This window comes from Temnothorax americanus, unplaced genomic scaffold (assembly GCF_048541705.1).
Source record: "Temnothorax americanus isolate GAGA-0224 unplaced genomic scaffold, ASM4854170v1 Scaffold75, whole genome shotgun sequence".
Classification (NCBI taxonomy): Eukaryota; Metazoa; Arthropoda; class Insecta; order Hymenoptera; family Formicidae; genus Temnothorax; species Temnothorax americanus.
The window spans coordinates 311326-332637 of record NW_027509798.1 but is presented as its reverse complement, the minus strand read 5'-3'; the positions used below and the strand labels follow the sequence as shown (position 1 = coordinate 332637).

Here is a 21312-nt window from a genome sequence, read left to right as displayed (position 1 = left end):
AAATGTAATAAATATAACAATGAGTGGATTAGGTAAGAAATTTGTACTATGTTAGTAATTACTGTTAATTATGAAAAAGAACAAATGTACATACAATATTAATTAATTGTAACAAAAAATCATAAATGATAATTTTTACAAGAAAGAAGAAGACAAGTGTGAAAATTTTTCGCGATGAAAATGGACAAATAATAAAAACAAATGAAGGGATTCTGTATGAATATGTGGATAACGACGGTAAACATTTTATTTAAAATATTGTAAAATTAATAATACGCTTTATCGCCATTGAATTTCCACTGCTGTAGTAGCATCAAAAATATAAAATTATTTTTTTTCTCAGGAAATACCACATTAAAATTTATACCGACAACACATCTGTTCTGTAGCGAATCATCATCATCAACATTAGTTGAAAGTGGTAAGTGATTTGTGTGCGCATTGCTATGCGAAAAACTTTGAACAATAGAAATATTGCATTTGAGATAACGATGAACCAATTTCATTCCAGAGAGCATAATGCCATGCAGTACAACAGCAAGCACTACGCAAGAAAATAATTGTAATAAAAATGTGGAAAAATTGGTCATTGCACATGACTTTTTACTTTCTTCGTCAGATAGTTCTAATGAAGAATTACAATATACCTACATGCCTAGTGCAGAAAAGGAGAATGCCGCGAGTGAAACATTATATGAAAAATATCGTTGATCAATATACTGATAAAAAGAGGTAAATATAATATATTTATTAAAAATATTTATTAAATCCCCCCAATGTGTTATGAGCTTATTTTTTATTTTAGGATTTCTTTTAGTTTCAGAAACATTTTAGATTTGTAAGAAGAACTTGTGAGCATATTATTAATTTGTTCGAACAGAGCAAATATTGTCCTAAGGGCTTTCGAGGGAGAAAAAATAAAACAGCTAAAGAACATGTTTTAGTTTTCTTATGGTACATCATTTTTTAAATCACTTATTTACAAATATATGAAACCGTTTTATTAAATATTACTTGTCGAGAAATATATGTTTTTTAACGCATACAGGTTTGCTGCAAATAAAACAGTAATAAGAAGTTTTAACGACGGCGACGATGTCCTCACGGTCTCGCCGGCCGTGGAGGAGCGCGCCGTCGCTTTCTTCACTATAATCTCTACCAATATTCGCGATACTGCTCTCCGAAACCCCGATGGTAGCTCGACTGAGTATTTTAGAGATGTTATGTTGGGCGCCAGGTGCGATTCCTCGCACCACGATTCACGAGATCGCAGTATTTCTCAGGCGTGGGCTTCTTTGATCAACCGCGGATGGAATAGGAGAGGGAGCGTAGCGCAAACATCACACTCAAATACATAAAACATTAAATTATATTTTGGTTAAGGCAGATAACAAGTGGACGATAGCGAGTTCCACGGCGAACAAGCAGAATTCGAGCACACGCCACGTGTCACCCCACGAGCGCGATACTCATTCCGTCGCTGAGCTGCACGGCAATCCCGATTGAATTCGCACAAGAGTATTCCCCGACATAAGTTGCAGCGAATTCCACCCGGACGGTCAAACGCGAGATGCTAACAAATAACCAACGCAATCTCCTTAAACAATTACGCAATTTCCCTACGGTCTACCACGACAACGCCGGGGATCTTCTCTCCCCTCGAAACGCACGAATGGCCCCACCCGTTAACTCGACACAACCGTGGGCCATTAATCCCGATGAAACGCACGTATAGCTACTTACAAATGGCATGAACTTAACCGGCAACGATAACTACGAGGCTCTCTCACGCGCGAGAGACACTTCTCAAAACTACGGCACGGTTAAGCCAACGGCGTTCATGAAATTCCACGCGACGAAATCACCCGCAACGAAATTACGCGAACGAAATTACTCACAACGAAATCATACGCAACGAAGTACACGAAACGATATCACAACGAAATTACATGTACGCTGACTGTCGGCGGCCGTACGTTTTCATCCCCGAGGCGGGCACTCGCGATCACTTCGTCGCACGGGCCCTCCCGCGGTATGGCGCTCGATATTCTTTAATTACAGCCGATTTCATACTTTACCGCGGCACAACGCGACTCCCGGGAGGGCCTAGGTATTCTCGCGATCTTACTTCGAGGAAGGCTGAGCAGTGGCCTTACAAATTCGTCTCGTTCCGGCGGCTCGTCACTCGCTCTTAGGGCTGGATGTTGCCGGGATGGCGGCTCGCTCGACAGTGGCGTTTCCTTGATCCGGCGGGACCACGCAGGACCCGCGCGCGCCCGCGCGCGCCGGTTTCCCTAGCCTGATCGGTGCTGCGCCCTGGCCTGCCAGCGATCCCTCTAGGCGATTGTCGCGCCCTTCGCGAGCGCCCCTCGTCACTGCGCCCATCCGCCGGCGGTAGTTTTGAAGTCCGCCTATTTGAGACCGGCTGTCCAGGCCGCGTCTCATCGTCCGGTTCCTCGACGGCCAGGCTGGACGGGCCATGGCTCGTCGACCGGGAGCGGTACTCAGCGGTGGTGGCCCCGTTCCTTGACGGGGACCTTCGTCGGGGCGTCCCCCGTATCCGGGCTGCAGTGCTCTCGTGCCATCCGTGACGCCTTGACAGGTCATCTGATCTGCCGGCTGTGGGCCCCAGCGTGACCCGCCCGCCGATCGTACGCCCTCGGAAGCTCCTGGTTGTCCAGCCGTAAGTCCCTCGACGCGGCATAAGCCGTTACACTCGTCGTGACCCTGGCCATCTGCTCCGCACTCCCTCGACCTGTAACGCTCGCAAAAGGTCTTAATCCTAACCTAAAGGCTCGCTCTCCGCCCGCCTCGGGCGGAGGCACCATCCCTGACGCCTCCCTCGGCCGAGCTCCCATCTGGGGTAAGGGACGCGACTCTTGTCACGTCACAAAGTGTAGCAGAACGTTTTGACATGCAAATCGCTACAGTGCACCTTATTATCAAAAGAGTTACAAATTTCTTAGTAGATTTAGCTCCAACAACAATCCGATTTCCTGCAACGGAACAAGAACGTCAAGAAAAAGCTCAAGAATTTCAAAATATATGCGGGATTGATGGAATTGTTGGATGTATAGATGGTACATATATTCCGATTAGAACACCTGCAAAAAAAATTCGTCATACATATGTAAATAGACACGACGAAACTGCACTTACTTTGCAAGGCATATGTGATGCGAAAAAAAGATTTATAGATTGCTTTACTGGAGTCTCTAGTAAACAACATGATGCTCGTGTGTATGATATATCTTTTGTTAAAGAAAAAGTGTCTGCAATGGGTGATTTTCATCATATTATTGGCGACGCAGCCAATCCAATATCTATAAATCTTTTGACCCCATATAATGGGAAATTAACACCAGTGCAAGCAAATTTTAATAATCTTTTTTGTAGAGCGCAAGTTAAAATTGAAAACGCGTTTGGATTATTAAAGTGCAGATTCCGACAATTGAGAAAACTCGATATGTGGTCCGTAATGTCAATGTCCAAATTTATTATATCCTGCTGCGTATTACATAATTTATGCATAGACAAAAATGATACGTTTGAATATTTTGAATATGAAGAACTTCCATTTCCAATTCAGCAATGTATTTCTAGTAATAATAGAATAAGAATGTTAGGACAGTTGAAACGTGATCGCATAGCGCTTGATTTGATTTAAATTTTGATTAAAATTTTGTTTATGGACCTATAATAGAATGTTATACTAATGTAAATTTTATTAAATAAATTTTTTTATTTAATAACATAATACAAACATAAAAGTCTTCAGTATTACAGTAAATCTTTTTTTTTTAACTAAAACGCTTATAAAATGATAGATTAATATCACATTATTTTGGCAAATCATACATTTAAATTCTTACAATGTAATATCACAATATTATGTTAAAGTATGACAATATTGAAAATAAAAAATAATAATAAACGGAACTTAATGCATATTTTTCTATTAACTAAAACATTTGTGACAAATTAATATCATTGCTTCTTCAAATCTTACATTTAATATCACAATGTTATATAAAGTATAACGATATCGAAAATAAAATAAAAAATTTATAATCTATATTATATATATATATAATTTATATATTATATATATATATATATATATAATATATAAATTTTACATGAAAAAACTTACTGTTATAATATAAACTTTGGTTATTGCATATAAAAAGTATTACTTGAAATAATTTATTTTTTATTTGTGGAAAATAATTCTCGAAGAACTTCTATCTTTTCTTTATGCCGACGCTCTTTCTGCTTTTCTTTCTCATTATTAATGTCTTGTAACAGTGCAAAAATGTTTGATGGTTTCTGAATTTTCCTCTTAACTTCATCTTCTCTGCTCAAAGAGTCTATTTTTCTTTTTTTAATAGTACATTGGCCTATACCGAAACAAACGTCAGGTTCGATGCTATCGTCGATACTATTGATTAATTCAAATTCTTCTTCAAAGTCGATATTACATTTTTTATTTCCTGATTTTTTGTTATTTTTCTTTGCAGCATTTCTTCTTTTCAACATATTTTTATATCGGTATTCGCACTGCACGGACGAACGAAAAGTTCCAAATGTTTTCGTGATTTCATTACTTATAAATTCCCACATACATTTCTTGTTTTTGAATTTGGTAAATGGCCTATTTGTCTAATATTTTTGAAATATAATTCTAGTAATTTTTTGCTTTCATTATCTGTCCATACAATTCCATGTGAATCATTTTCTTCTTCAACAGATTCTTCATTCCTAAATGATGCTGTACTGCATGGCATTATGCTCTCTGGAATGAAATTGCTTCATCGTTATCTCAAATGCAATATTTCTATTGTTCAAAGTTTTTCGCATAGCAATGCGCACACACACTTACCACTTTCAACTGATGTTGATGATGATTCGCTACAGGACGGATGTGTTGTCCGTAGAAATTTTAATGTGGTATTTCCTGAGGAAAAAAATGATTTTATATTTTTGATGCGACAGCAGTGGAAATTCATTGGCGATAAAGCATATTATTAATTTTACAATATTTTAAATAAAATGTTTACCGTCGTTATCCGCATATTCATACAGAATCCCTTCATCCGTTTTTATTATTTGTCCATTTTCATCGCGACAAATTTTCACACTTGTCTTCTTCTTTCCTGTAAAAATTATCATTTATGATTTTTTGTTACAATCAATTAATATTGTCCCAAGTAGCACAGCAAGTCACAATAAAGTCAAAATGACTGGAAAATGACGATTTTTTATCATTTTACCATCATTTTACCATCATTTTGACGTCATTTTGATTTTATTGTGACTTTCTGTTCTCCCTGGGGTATGTACATTTGTTCTTTTATATAATTAACAGTAATTACTAACATAGTACAAATTTCTTACCTAATCCACTCATTGTTATATTTATTACATTTATCTAATACGAGCTGAAAAATTTTCGCGAGATCTCTTGAAGTATGAAGTTCCGCATGTGCTAATAGTGCTAGAGCTTCCGTGAACTATCAGTAATAGGTTAGGAGACACACCTTCCGTCATGATACTGAGTGCGTTCCTAAAGATATCGAGTTTTAAATCGAACTTGAGATCTGACTCGACCCGACTCTAGAGTCGGGTCGAGTCACCAAATCGAAAACGCTTCAGTCTCCATCGGATTAATCGTGATCCGGGGTCCTTTACGTTAAATAGCCAAACCAATGATTTATGGTCTGTCACTATGGTAAATTTTGTTCCATAAACGTATGGTCGGAAGTGTTTCACCGCCCATACTATCGCTAGTAATTCTTTCTCAGTAGTATTATAATTTTGCTCGGCTTTAGATGAGTTTAGATAGTACTCTGCTCGCATACGCCACGGGTTGATCTTGACCTATCTTTCCCTGTGACAGTATGGCTCCTATTGCGTAATCTGACGCGTCGGTCGTTACTACAAATTCTTGGGAGAAATCCGGGTATTTCAATACCGGTGCTGTGGTTAGTTTTTCTTTAAGTTTTGCAAATGCGTTTTGTTGTTCTGCGTTCCACTCGAATTTGATATCTTTTCTGGTCATTTTTGTGAGTGGCTTGGCGATTGCTGAAAAATCTTTAATAAATCTTTGATAATATCCGGCTAGTCCTACGAAAGCCTGGATGTCCTTTACTTTTGTTGGTCTCGGGAAGCTTTTTACTGCTTCTAATTTTGAAGAGTCTGGTGAGATTCCGTTTTCTGTTATATTACATGTCCGAGATACGTCACTTCTTTCCGAAGGAATTCGCACTTATCGGGCTGTAATTCCAAATTATAGTTTCTCAGTCTTTTTAGCACTTCAATTAATCTCTTATTGTGCTCTTGTAAACTTGCTCCGTATACTATTATATCGTCTAGATAGACTAAGCATTGTAATCCTACTAGTCCTGCTAAAACGGCTATTATTGCTCGTTGAAATGTCGCTGGGGCATTTTTCAGTCCAAAAGGCATTCGATTATACTCGTAATGTCCGTATTGTGTCGAGAACGCTGTTTTTTCTTTATCTTCTTCTGCCATCGGGATTTGATGATATCCCGAGGCGAGGTCTAGCGTGGTAAAATATTTTGCTTTTCCCAGTTGGTCTAGGATATCGGTTATGTTTGGCAATGGGAAGAAATTTCCCTCCGTTAGGTCGTTCACAAACCGAAAATCTATTACCACTCTCAGTTTTAATTTTCCTGATGCGTCTTTTTTCTTCGGTACTACTAGCAACGGCGCATTCCACGGGCTCGTGCTAAGTCTAATAATTCCGTTTTTCAACATCTCTTTCACTTGTCTATTCACTTCTTCTTTGTGCTTTTCTGGCAAACGGTACGGTCGGACGTTGACCGGTACGCTGCCCGCCTTCGTGGTAATCTTATGCGCGACGATATCAGTGCATGTCAATGGTTCTCCTTCTACGTGCAATACATCGCTGTAATCTCTGCAAATTTCCATAATGGTTTTCTTTTCTTCTTCGTTTAAGTGTTGCGTGCGTATCAATTTTTCGACTTTTTCGCCACGCGTCATTGTCTTTTCTGCTTTGTTTACTTGGTTTATTTCTATCTCTTTTGCTTTTTCTTGCTCTAACTCTTCTAATGTTACTTGCGGCATTAGCATTTCGACTGTCTTCTCCGTCGTATTTAGTATGCTTGCCGGACATATAAAGTTTTCTGGCATCACCAGGCAATTTTCTATGAACACTCCTGGCACTGTCTCTTCTGCCTGTATTATTCCTAGTGAATTTTTATCGGTCGCGACTTGTACTATTGTCTCGCTTCGCGGTTTCAAAACCATTTTCTTATACGGGTATAATTTTAATGTGCTATTCCCTATGCGTATTGAGCTCGAGTCGTAACTATATGACGCTCAATGTTTTTTTATAAAATCTACGCCTAGTATTCCGTCGTATTCATCCTTGACGACATATATCGTGTGCTTGATCTTTCTATCTTTCAAGTCAATAGTTGCTGTAAATTTTCCAATTGTATGGGCTTTATGACCTGTTACTCCTGTAAGGGCCATTTTATCCTCTTCTATCATTGTTTTGCCTTTCAAATGTTTTACTTTTATTATTGATATGGCCGCTCCGGTATCAAACAGTAAATTTAGTTTTTTGCGCTTCGTTTCTCGCATGGGCAGAGTGATTAAGTCCAGCCCTGCATGCTTTCGCGGCTTGTTCGTCATGTGTGACACCTGATACTCTAACGCCGGTCGGCGCTGCTTTGTGTCCTCTTTGTCTTCCTCATCGCTATTCGCGGCTGAATTACTGTCCTTTTTTCTCGGGCTATTCGTTTTCGGATAAAAATTTTTATTTTGTCCTCGCGGATTATTAGGTTTGTTGTGATTCGTCCTTTCTTTATTTGGTCGACCATTTAACAGCCAACATTCTTCGCGCATGTGTCCTGCTTTCTTGCAATAATTGCAGACTTTATCTATCGCGTTTACGCGGGGTGTCCTATCGGATTTCGGTAAGGAGAAACGGTTCGCATATCTATTGGTACGACATTCCCTTCCGAGGTGCCCGTATTTTCCGCATTTTTGGCATTGTAATATCGATCGGTTATCGCGCGGTTGCGGCGAGTACGCATAATTATTTTTGGGACGCGGCGGAATTCCACTCGGCCCGTTTACTTTTTCTTCGGCGCTCGCTCCGGCAATCGCTTAATTCTTGCAATGTTGCGAAATGCTGAGCTCGAACAAGTAACTTGATCTCGTCTCTCAATCCTAATTGGAAATTCTGTAATGCTGTTGTTAAATCGTTTCTAATATAGTTCGCTTGCTTTCTATGGTGTGATTTCTTCCCTCTATCATAGAGTCGTATAGCTCCATCGCTAGCTTATCGGCTCTTAATCCGAATGCTCTTGCATTTTCTCCGGGTTTTTACTGGAGTGTATTAAACTCTAGTTGTAAAGTGTGTTGTGCTTTTGCGGCTCAAATAGCAAACTTCTAATTCCTTCTTTAGTTGTGCGAAATCTCTTATCTCTCGCGTTTGAAAGTCTATCATCGCTCTTCTTTTTAGCTTTGTGCATAGCACTGCTTCTAATAGCGTTCCTTCTTTCATAGGATTTATGTTTTTTATTGCATATGACGCGGCGCTTAAGAATTCTTGTAATTTACTCGAGGCTCCGTCGAACTCGGGTATCATGTCTCGTGCCTCTTTTAAACGTAGATATCCGATTGCGCGTTCCGCTTGGTTCCGAATATCGTATGACGTTCTTCCGTACGTTACTTCGAACGGGAGGTTACTTGGCTCGCGTCTCGCGTGAAATTCGCGGCGTTCAGGATTTGCCGTTTTTAGTTGATTTACGCGATCTTGTAAGTTGCGGATTGCGTTTAATATCTCGTCGAGAATGGAATCTCTATCGTCCCGCGGCGGTCCGGCCCGTGCGGGTATCCGGTTACGGTGATTCGCCGGGGTGCCTCTTTGTGATAGCACTCGATTAAGACGGTTTATTTCTTCGTCTATTTCCTCTGGGGTTATCGGCGCGTTGTCATTTACGTTATTCGCGTCGTGGTTGCTATTTGTTGCTTCCGCCATCTCGATTACGTTCACGTGTCTCGGGGCAGAATAATACTCTTGCGGGTCAAATACGCTGCTGTCATACGAGGTCAATGAGAACTCTCGTCTGTGTGTTCGCCTACTGGTCGTACTGTCCGCGTCTTCGGATTGTGCGTGCGCGTGTGAGGGGTGGAGTCTATTTTCGTCGGAGCAGTTATTTTGTCCTATTTACTCTCGCGTCTAAAATTATAACGGAATCGTCGAATTAAGATTCGCGTTCGATTACGCTGTTCGGGTGTAATTCCGGTTCTGATTCGCTTTCGCTTGAGTAGTACGCGTCTAAATTTCTACGCACGGTTTCGTGATTGTCGCTTACGACTTCTTCGGTCGTTTGCACGGGGCTTAACGGTCTATTTCTACGCGCTCGTCGTGACGTCTCGCTATGGAGCCACGATTAGTTTAGTTCCGCAGGTGGATTTTCGTTTCCCGACATCTACGGTGATTGCGCTTTACATAATTTGCTTAGTCGACTTACATTACGGTCGCTAGTCGGATGTTGCTGGTCGGTGCTTGTGCCGCCTTATCTGTCGGTGAGCCTCCGTTGAGGTAGGTCGGTGCCTTCTCGGCCGGGTTACGCTGCTCGCTTGTCCCTCGTTGGCCGCTACCGTGTTGTCCGTTGCTTTTGAATCTGGCTGCCGTGTCTCCGTTGAGGATGTTGCACTGCTTCACTGATTCACTTATTTTTCTGTTTCAGCTGCCGTTCCCGTCTTCCTGCCACTGGATCCCTCACGCTGCCACTATTTTGTTGTGCCCCTTTTTGGGTGCACTAAGATTCGATCGTTCCAAGAAGGAGGCGGGATGGGTGACTGATAGAACACTCTTTGATAAACGGCACTTCGAATAAAGAATACTTTAATTGAATCTTTAATTGAATCTGCTTTACAGTTATTGCGTACATGAATGCCCGTTACTGATCTGCTCCCTGACTCCGATTGCCCTCTCGTCTCCTGTTGTCGCTTCCTTTTGAATCCTCGTCCTGTCCTTCGATATCGCTGAGTTGCTCGATCGTATGTAGGCCGATCGCGCAACTTATCTCTTGCTGATTCGGCTTTGCGTAATTCTTTCGGGCTTTCGCGGTCGCGTTCCCTATTGTTATTCTCGGTCTTTCTTAATACTATTCTTATTTTATTATTACATTAATTGGAGCCGCAACAAAGCTTTATTTGAACTTCAAAAGAACTCGCACGGAGCTCCCCAGGAGCTCATATGCCCGCTCTGGGAGTTTCATCGAAGCTCGCAAGAAGTTCAGAAATCATGTTTTAATAGCTCCCTGCGAGCTTCAAAGTAGTTCCCGGGAAGCTTCTATATAAGCTCCCCGGAAGCTCGTACGTCCACTATTGTGAGCTGCCTAAAAGCAGCGACATTAGGTGCTTTCTATTTACATCAAAGCTCAGATAAATCTTACTTCTGTCTTTCTTTAACATGAATGTTGAAGAAAGACAGAAGTGAGATTTATCTGAGTTTTGATGTAAATGGAAAGCATCTATAGTTCGCATAAAGTTTTATTTGCGCTCGTAAAAACTCAGAAATCGTGTTTGAGAGCTTCTTGCAAAAATAGTTCGCAAGCAAAGCTCGCCGAGAGCTTCTCAATCCGCTATCGCGGGATTCTTATTTGTACTAATCACTATATATATTTTATATATAATTATTAAAAACATTTTAATTATTATATTATATCTTGAAATAAAAAATATATATTTTACGCATACAAAAATACATTAATAATAATAATTTGCAATAATAATTAGATTAAAAAACATGAATAACTTGTTTTAATTAAGAACTTTCTAAATCTATCTTGTGTTATAATCTCGCTAATCGATCGTGTTGACGTTGTCTTGATTAACAGGCAACATAAAAAAATTAATTAAGCACATTATGTCGTCGTTTTTCTCTTGAGACGTTACAGGAGGGGATCCCACACGGATGGCATGCTTTTTTTTCCATCTATCACCGGCATGGTAAAACCATACCATAACTTTATTTTTATCTCACTTTGGTTTGTGTTGGGGTGTTCGGGGTGTTCTTTTAAAATCGTCTCTGTAAAATTATAATATATATATATATATATATATATATATATATATATATATATCTCTTTCTCATTAATTAATTATATTATATAAAGAGAATATATACATAAGTACGGATAAATTATATACCAATGAGAGTTTTAGTCATTTTTATCTCTTGAAAGGCAAATGTTTTTTTCCGCCCTGTCCATGAATAATCACGCGCCAACGCATTCGAAAATATAGTACTCAAAATGTTGTTCACGTGTTTGGTTGCAGTTTTGCCACCAATTCGAACCATTATGACTTTTCACACATTTTACATACGATCGAGCTGGGGTATCCTACCGCGATTTTCAGGAGCCTACGACTTTAATCCGCGATCCCCGTAGCCAACAAGACTATCCTGGGGCCCCTCGCTCTCGACGCCGATCACTAACGCGAAATATACGCCTTGTCGGAGAGTTAACACTACGGTTTCGGCAGTCGAGCGAGGACGCGACCTGATGGAAAACGGTGTCGTGGCTTTACACACGCGAAGAGTGTACGGCAACTTCACCGAAAAGTCTGCTCCCTCGAGCGCTGTGGGATACCGTCGTCACAGGCCTCGACTTCGTCACCACGATGCGGCTCGATAGCCGGGTGCGATCAAAAGCGTTTAATCAAACGTCGACGTGTCACGCCGGAGGACGACCAGGAAGTGCTCGCGAAAATTCGCTCGATAGCGGAATCGATGGCGAACCCCACTCCGGGGGTGCGCGGCCTCTCGGCGCGGTAACGCGGGCCAATCAGGGACGGACTCGCGAATTTGCGACAGATCCTCGCGTTTTCTGGCCCCTTGCTTTTGCGGCGATCCCTCGGCACCTTTAAATGGCGGTCCGGATACGCCGATCCCTCCCCAACGCTTCAATATATGTGACTCAGGGGTGCTGGCCAGCCACCATCGAAGTCTGGTTGCTGCCGTGCAGGTTAGCCGGGGAAACTTGTTCTCTCCAGCAAAATGCACTTTCTAGGAGCTTGTTTTGTCGAATTTGGTAAGTTTCCCGGGAGCTCAAAAAAATGAAGTCCTTGAGAGCTTGTTTTGTCGAATTTGGTAAGTTCCCCGGGAGCTCAACAAAATGAACTCCTTGGGAGCTTGTTTTGTCGAATTTGGTAAGCTCCACCAAAAGCTGAGCAAAATGCACTTTCTGGGAGCTTGTTTTGTGGAATTTGGTAAGTTTCCCGGGAGCTCAGCAAAATGAACTTCTTGGAAGCTTAATTGTTTTGTCGAATTTGGTAAGTTCCCCGGGAGCTCAGCAAAATGAACTCCTTGGAAGCTTGTTTTGTCGAATTTGGTAAGTTCCTCGGCAGCTCAGCAAAATGTACTCCCTGGGAGCTCAATCAGAGCTTTGTGCTGTGTGGGTATACATGACTATCTTCGACCATAAAATTATTATATTATCGATTGCTTTTTACCATATCTTGACCAATTGATGTTATTTTCTACTACTTTACCTTCAAATTCTCTCGACTATATGATGAACTGGCTCTCTGATTTCTCTATTGTCAATTTCGTTAATCATCGTGTTTAGGTGCAGATCACATTACAGACCATGATCATTTAGTCAAACTACGTGCCAATCGTCTGGTTTTAAACTACATGGCTTTTTGATCATTCAATCTTGAAACACTCATTTTTGGCTTAACGGAGAGCATAAAAAAAATTACATTATTAAATTATTTTTAATTTACTTTATTTAACATCACTGAAGATGGCTCAAAGCGGAGCCAAAACGTCCGAATTATAATTATGCATTATAAATTATAATTAAAAATTAAACATTGTCATTTCGATAACTCGTCACGCACCAACACCGCTCGTTATTACTTTCAATACCCATTATTAACTCCTCTTTCTTAATAATTCTGATATACAATTAAAAAGACAGTGGACTTTCTTAAACGCGCAAGCGTACAAAAAAGGCAAAATTTGAATTATCACAAATTATCATCGTATTGACTAACTCAGTCTTTCTCCTTTTCTCTGAATAAACTCGCTGTGAACATCCCGATAGATGAGACATCGGAGCAACGTATATGTATGACGTGCGATTTTCCTCTTCTGTCTTTCTATCCCGCGAAAAGATAATTCTGCGATACAAAGATTTTTTTAAATATTTCTAAAATGATTGTTATATTTGAGCTGCGTCACCAAAGATTAAGATCTAAAGTAGTGTCACAGTTTCTAATAATAATCTTTTATAATATCCCGCAATATATGTATAGCAATAGAAAAAGAGATATTCCAAACACGAAAATTATTGTGTGTATACAAAAAATAAAAGATGTAAAAGTTCAAAGTTCTTGTATAATATAGAAAATATAACACTCTCAGATAACACTCACATAACACTCTCAGAACTAGATAACCCAGGAAAAGAGTATTTGAAGGATAAAAATGTGCGTTTGAAAAAAGAACCTTGAAGACAAATATAAATCCCCAAAGAATCGCACGACTCGTACCGAAACTGACGATAAAGTAACTATCTGTTAATAAGAGATTTATTCGTCATTTAACTTTTTCTTTATCTGTAATTGTACGAAATATATGTCATTTTGATGATTATCGAGATCATTGAACAGGATAGGAAGCGATAAGGAAAAGACTGCGATCGCTGTGTAACTTCATGAATTTCTTTTCCAGCTACTCTGCTTTCTCACAATTGTTTTTCCTGGTAACCATATCCGATAGAAAACGATTAAAAACGGCTATATCTGTATCGTTTTTAATCGTATCTTATCGGTTCTATCGTTGCATATTTAGAAGACAGATAAAACATTAATCGAATCGAATCGGTTTCTATCGTTTTAGGTCCGAATAAGAAAATAACTATACAAATTTTATAGTTATGAATCGTTTTCTGTATGTACAATTATTGCCCATCTGAATCAATCGTATATACACGATATAATATGTATCGTTATTTATGGTAATAGATTTACCGTATGCATTAATACGGATATATAAGAATAAAATGATAGACATCTTATCGATATTTATATGACTTAACCGAACCGATACATCTATCGTTTCTTATCAGGATTTTCTGACATACAACTTATCATCTTCTTTATGGCAGCAAATCGGTTCGTTTTCTATCGTATATTAATGATATAAATTGAATCGTTTGAAAACCTTCTACTTTGTATATGTTTGTATAAAGTTAAAACGATAGACATCTCGTCGATATTTATACTACTTAACCGAACCGACACATCTATCGTTTCTTATCAGGATTTTCCGACATACAACTTATCATCTTCGAAAACAAAGTTCGTCGAAGTATTTTTATGTGTGTGTGTGTGTGTGTGTGATTTGTTATTAAGATTAAAATAATAAAATATTTTATTTGTATTTTAGTGCAATTTTAAATAAGACGTTTCTAATGTAAATGTTGTTTTTATTTCTCTAATAACCGTGAAAATTTTGGCCCTTGGCTTCCTGGTGCTGTTGTCGCAAAGGTGGAAGCTTAATTATTTCCAAAAAAAATGCAGTTCTTTCTTTATCATAGAAAGATCTCTGATACGGTTTATTTTTCTTTTACACGGTTATAATCCGGTGGCATGCAGAGTAGCAAACATCTAAAGATGTTCTGACTGATATATAACTGAGAAATTTCAAATTTTTCCAATTTTTTCCTGACAGGGCATCGTAAATAAACGGTTCACTATTAACCATATTAAAAAGACAATTATAGCTACTTTAATACCATTAAAAATTATAGAAACCGATGCACCACTAATAAGAAATTTAGGATGCAAGCCCATGTGTATTGTATCGAGAATTTCTTATAGAGTATCGTGAATAAATGAAACTTTAATTATGTTAAAAACTGATTGAGACTGATATAAAGGTAATAAGAAATTTCCGATAGAATCCCAAGTATTTTGCAACGTGAGTTTCTGATAAAATACCGTAAATAAATAATTCATATTAAAAACAATTATATTAAAAACGATAGAAACTGATATATAGCTGATAAGATATTTACAATTAGGATTCCAAGTATTTTGTAACGTGAGTTTCTGATAGAGTACCGTAAATAAACGATTCATTAACTATATTAAAAACGATAGAAACTGATGTGCAGCTGAGAAGACATTTACGATAAGATTCCAAGTATTTTGTAACGTGAGTTTCTGATAGAATACCGTAAATAAACGATTCACTAACCATATTAAAAACGATAAAAACTGATGTATAGCTGATAAGACATTTACGATAGGATCCCAAGTATTTTGTAACGTGAGTTTCTGATAGAGTACCGTAAATAAACGATTCACTAACTGTATTAAAAACGATAAGAAATTTTTTTATCGTTTTCTATCGGAGATGGTTACCAGGGTTCGTCCCTTTTCAACGCATTGCATGATCCAAATAGGACTATGAAGTAGGCGAGCAATCGCTTATCGTTTATGAAGCCGGTGGAGAAGTCCGCTTGAGTCAGTTACTTAAACGTGAAAGAAAAGACAATACATCATGCTGATCACTCTCATATTCATCGTTACAGTGATAGTGCTATTCTGGATATATGCTAGGTGAGTAAAAAAAAGTGATTAGATAATATTTAATAGTTATTTAAAATTAGATTTCTCACTTAGATTAAATTATAATTATTTATAATAAAATTTAAAAATTAGATTAAATAATAATTATTACTTAGATTTTATCGTGCAGATATCTACTTTTAATATTACTAATAACTTTTTGAGCCTCAAACTGAAGCTGATTAAAATTGGGTTCAAAATTAAAATAAGAACTGCTTTATTTTATATGCATAATATTGGCCTATCATTCAGTTACAATCTGAACTACTGGAAGAGACGCGGCGTCGAGTTCCTTACTCCCAACCTGATCTTCGGCAACTTCAAGGATGCCGTGCTCTTCCGTTCTGCACCGGGATGGCACATCGGTGACCTGCACAAGATGGCCCGTCCGGACGCGCCCTTCGTCGGTTTCTACATCTTCCACAAGCCGTGCCTGCTGCTACGCGATCCAGATGTCATTAAGCACTTCATGATCCGCGACTTTGACAATTTCTCCGATCGCCACTTTGCCGGCTCCAATCAAAAGGACAGTATCGGCATGAAGAATCTGTTCGGTCTGAAGAACCCGGCCTGGAAATATCTGCGAACCAAGATCACCCCTACCCTGACGAGGAGCAGGTTAAAGCAGATGTTGCCGTTGATGCTGGAGACCGCAGAGCCCATGATGAAATATATAAAAGATCAATCTGCGAATCACGACAGCGTGATGATGTTGGACGCCCAAGATCTCAACTATAAGTACACGACCGACCTGATCGCTTCAATCGCGCTCGGCACCAAGATAGATTCCTTCTACTATCCGACTGAGTTTTCGGTCGCAGGTACTTGTTTTCGACTTAACGTATTAGGGTGCTGTCACATGGCAGTCAGAAATTCGGAAAATGGAATCTCGGAAAAGTAACGATTTTTGTGACTGGGCTCCCCATGGACTGATATTTCCGGAATAAGTAATAAAAATTGAAAAAATTATTTTTATTGTTTTAGAAGAAAAAAGATACTTACCGTAATAGTAGAGTCTGTTAAAAAATAAAGCTTTAACGTATTTTTTATTGTACTTTAAAATTATATAGAAATTTCTTTAATTTAAAAATATGTTAAGGTTAGAATGCCATTTAGTTTTTCGTAAAAGTCGTTCCATGGGGAGTCCGGCCCTTGAAAAATCGCACCGATCGAGCTGACTCTGATTGGTTGACCCCTTCTCCGTTACTTTTCCGAGATTCCGTTTTCCGAATTTCTGACTGCCATGTGACAGCACCCTTACGCATTTAAAAAATTAGCAGAAGTGAACCAAGTCAAGTAAATAGTAAAGCCAATAAAATTATAGAAAAAAAAAAACAATCTACTATAAATTGCAACTTATTGAATTATACATTGCTTGGTTCGTTTTTATCTTTTGAAATCTACGAGGCAAAATCATCGATCTACATTTAAACAGATCGAAGATTTTAAATGTTGATGATTCATATGTAACTCGGAAATAATTCTGCAGTTCAGCAGTTCTTTTATGGATTCAAGAGGATGGTTGCCCTCGTAACAGTGTTCTTCATGCCCGAACTGGTGGAAGTGATCGGTACAAGGATGCTTTTCAACTCTGCTTTTGTAAAAAAAATCTTCTGGACGGCGATGGAGAACCGCGAGAGGACCGGCCGGCGAGAAACGAGGCGATTTCATCGATTCGCTGATCCAAATAAAAAACGGCGAGCAGAATCCCGTTTACAGTTAGTGTGACTCTTTGCATTTTGACACTGTGAATATATTACTCTTGCAATTTTAATTGACCAAGAAAATTCGTGATTTTGTTTTGACTACAACTGAATTATTTGTTGGGAATATGTACGTTCCTGACCTTAGTTATTTTGGCAACACTGTAGAACTAGCACAGAGACGCGCGCACTTCTTGTCGAGTAGTCGTCGTCAGTCGCCATTCGCCGTTGCCGCGTAAACGATAGTTATACCGTAACGACCGTTCTGAATTTTATTTTATTGTATAACGCATTCTGCGACATTATTGACATAAAATTAGAAATTAGGTACTTATGTTATTCCATTATCGTATTTATTATTATCATATTCATGCAATCATATACATTCTCTGGTAGATATTTAAATTTTAATTCGAACCATCAACTTTGTCACAAAAGAGGCGTAATATATGGGCTTACGGATAAGATCATCTTTCTGTCACATCCACAGTTTTATAAGAAAAATTTAGAAGATGTTATTAACACCCTATTAAACAATGGGGATATCCGCTTGGGTTCATTTTTTCTACTATCAGAAATAGGATCAAATTCTTTGCTTATAACATACAATCACATAACAATGTCACTGTAGAAAATAAGACTCCTAATTTTACAATACCATATATCAAATCCATCTCAGGTTTTACAACGTTAGCTAAAAATATCAATTTTCGCCCGGCGTTTACGATTCCGTTTAAATTGAACAATTTTATCACAACGGGCAAAGACAAATTAGAAAAATCGGTACACTGTGGAATCGTTTACAAGATAAGTTGTATTGATTGTAATGCCACATATGTTGGACAATCAAAAAGACAATTAAAAACCAGAATCAAAGAGCATATAAATCTGACATTATGAAGAAAAACGGATATAGGAATACCATCAGTCTTTGCAACATCCCCAATGCTTGGCCCGAATCAGGGCAAACTATGATTAACCGATGTTTGGTGTCTTATATTGGCCCGCGTATGATCGGATATATGCCATTAAAATTACGTTTCGTTTTTGGCGTTCACGGTTCACATCCGCGTGCTTTTCAGTTTCTCGCAAATATGTCGCAAACTTATTATGAGAATAAAAAAGCATCGGAAATTTAAAAAAATTAATAGCAGCAAACAATGTGACAATATTAAAAATTGTAATAAACAAAGTAATAGTGAAGTGGATGATATCGTAAATAATGTCCGTGAGGTTATGTCTGACATTGGAGTAAGAACTACTCCAGTAAGAAACAACGTGGAACAGGATAATTCTGAGCAAGATTTTAGTAGTATTCACAATATTAATAATTCTTTTCTAACGAAATAGATATATTATCTAACGATGATGTAGTGTAACGATGTATTTTGTGTCTTAAGTCTTAAACAGTGTACAAACTTTGTTTTACAAGACACTTGAGACACACAAGACAATATTGTGCGTTACGTAAATACAAACTTTTATGAAAAAGTATACACTCAACTTTGATGGTTAACACTCAAATTTGAGTGTTAACACTAAACTTACGCTCAAATTTGAGAGTTAACGCTCAAATTTGGGCGTAAGTTTAGTGTTTGTTATCAAAGTTAAGTGTCAACACTTAAATTTAGGTGTAGATTGAGTGTTAACCATTAAGGTTTAGGTAAGTTGTGGATTTAATCCTCAATGATGAGTTAATATTGAGAGTTTATTCTCAATGATAAGTGTAGGTTGGGGATTAAGCCTCAATGTTTAGTGTAGGGTGGAGGTTGATCCTCATCGTTGGATGTTGGTTTGGTGTTAACAGGGTGTTAACCTTTAATGTTCTATGTCGATTTAATCAGTGTCGCCATGTACCCTTTATTGTTGGGTGTCGTTTAAATGTTATTATGTTAATCTTCGTTAAGTGTCAAATTAATGGCTTGGTTTATTGAAAAAGTGTTTCAGATAAAAGTTGAAAGTTGAAAGGTTTGAGTCCAATAGGGCCTAAGTCAAATTTTAAAAATAAAAATCTATATTTTTTATTGTACAATTAATTTGAACAACTTTTTTTGTTTGAAAAATTCTTTTATTTGGTTAATACTTTTTGAGATATTTTCAAGAAAAACTTTGTAACTTTTTCAATATTTAGCTTATGATATCTTGATGATTGTTTGCTAGAGAAAAAAGTGGTACAGAGGACTTTTTAATTTAATTTTATTTCAAAAGTGTGCTGTTACAATAGTATAGTCCAATTTTTGGTAAATGTTAAGTATAACGCTTTCCCCTCCGATTTTCTTAAAACTTTGTAAAATTGTTTATTTCTGTGTGTAAAAAACATTCTGAGAAGGAAAATCGTCGCTCAGGTCTCGTTTTTTTTTTAATTTAATTTCAAAGTTTTTATGTCGGTAAGATAAGAAAATGATAATTTACGTTTTTAAAATACAGCGCAACTTTATTTCGTCATGGGTAATACACACGCACGCACGCACGCACGCACGCATACGCACGCACGCACGTGTATGCCTTGCTTTATAGAACTTGTGATTTTTGTTAAAGCAGGGCACACACACACGTGTGTATGTCCTGCTTTATAGAAAAGTTGTGATTTTCGTTAAAGCAGGGCGCGCGCACACACACACACACACACACACACACACACACACACACACACACACACACACACACACACGCACGCACGCACGCACGCACGCACGCACGCACGCACACACACACACACACACACACACACACACACACACACACACACACACACACACACACACACACACACACACACACACACACGCACGCACGCACGCACGCACGCACGCACGCACACACACACACACACACACACACACACACACACACACACACACACACACGTGTGTATGCCCTGCTTTATAGAAGTTGTGATTTTCGTTAAAGCAGGGCACACACACACGTGTGTATGCCCAAACGTAAATTATCATTTTCCTACCTTACCGACATCAAAACTTTGAAATCAAATTAAAAAAAACGAGACTTGAGCGACGATTTTCCTTCTCAGAATGTTTTTTACACACAGAAATAAACAATTTTACAAAGTTTTAAGAAAATCGGAGAGGAGAGCGTTATACTAAACATTTACCCAATTTTTTTTTAAATATTTGTGTATGCATCTTTTTGGAGTGTTTACAAATATTTAAAAAAATTGGAGTGCTATTGCAACAGCATATTCTTAAGACAAAATCAAGTTAAAAAATCCTCTATACCACTTTTTCCTCTGGCAAACATATTATCAAGATATCATAAGCTAAATATTGAAAAAGTTACCAAGTTTTCCTTGAAAATATCTCAAAAAATATTAGGCAAATAAAAGAATTTTTCAAATAAAAGTTGTTCAAATTATGGTACAATAAAAAAAGAGGGGTTTTTATTTAAAAAATTTGATTTAGGCCCTATAGGGCTCAAATACAGGCCCTGGATCCAAAATCCAATAAAATCGTCTATTGGCCCCTTTCGAACCTTTCAACTATTATCTGAAACACATTTCCAATAAACCAATACTTTCTGAGATAATTGGTGGAAATAATTGACACACGAAATAAAACCTTATTACATATATATATATATATATATATATATATATATATAATACATATATATATGGAGGGGTAAAAACTATAGTGGTGTAAGTCAAATTTTTAAAAATATTTTCTCGTGTGCATGGATGCAATCTGTACAATATATAAATTGCATCTTTGCACACGATAAAATGTTTTTAAAAATTTAGCTTACACTACTATGATTTTTACCCCTCCAACTTAATATATTGAACAGATTGCATCCATGCACACAAGAAAATATTTTTAAAAATTTAACTTACACCACTATGGTTTTTACCCCTCCATATATAAATACTTTGCATAGTGTGGTGATGTTCTCTTTTGCGGCATGTATTATCGGCGGAAGCAAATTGAGAACATTT

General features: G+C 38.0%; 1 protein-coding gene and 1 pseudogene across 2 annotated transcripts in view; one reads left to right on the top strand and one right to left on the bottom strand.

The window, feature by feature from the left end:
• LOC143906732 (cytochrome P450 6k1-like) overlaps window positions 1-21312 on the top strand; it is a 37415-nt pseudogene that overhangs the window by 13104 nt on the left and 2999 nt on the right. Inside the window, exons 5-7 of the transcript XR_013259630.1 lie at window positions 9753-15648; window positions 15910-16478; window positions 17147-17375. The product of XR_013259630.1 is annotated as a cytochrome P450 6k1-like (transcript). The remainder of the gene's footprint in view (window positions 1-9752; window positions 15649-15909; window positions 16479-17146; window positions 17376-21312) is intronic.
• LOC143906736 (uncharacterized) lies at window positions 3794-5531 on the bottom strand. Its single transcript, XM_077422980.1, has 4 exons — window positions 5398-5531; window positions 5061-5156; window positions 4883-4957; window positions 3794-4795 (listed from the first exon to the last, which is right to left on the bottom strand). Exons 1-4 carry the CDS (start codon window positions 5408-5410, stop codon window positions 4608-4610), a joined length of 372 nt encoding a protein of 123 aa, XP_077279106.1. The 5' UTR covers window positions 5411-5531; the 3' UTR covers window positions 3794-4607.

Excerpts from the sequence above, each read along its gene's own strand:
- LOC143906736 (XM_077422980.1), bottom strand. Across the intron at positions 4,958-5,060 it reads TGAATATGCGGATAACGACG|GAAATACCACATTAAAATTT; the intron begins GTAAACATTTTA and ends TTTTTTCCTCAG. Across the intron at positions 4,796-4,882 it reads ATCAACATCAGTTGAAAGTG|AGAGCATAATGCCATGCAGT; the intron begins GTAAGTGTGTGT and ends ATTTCATTCCAG.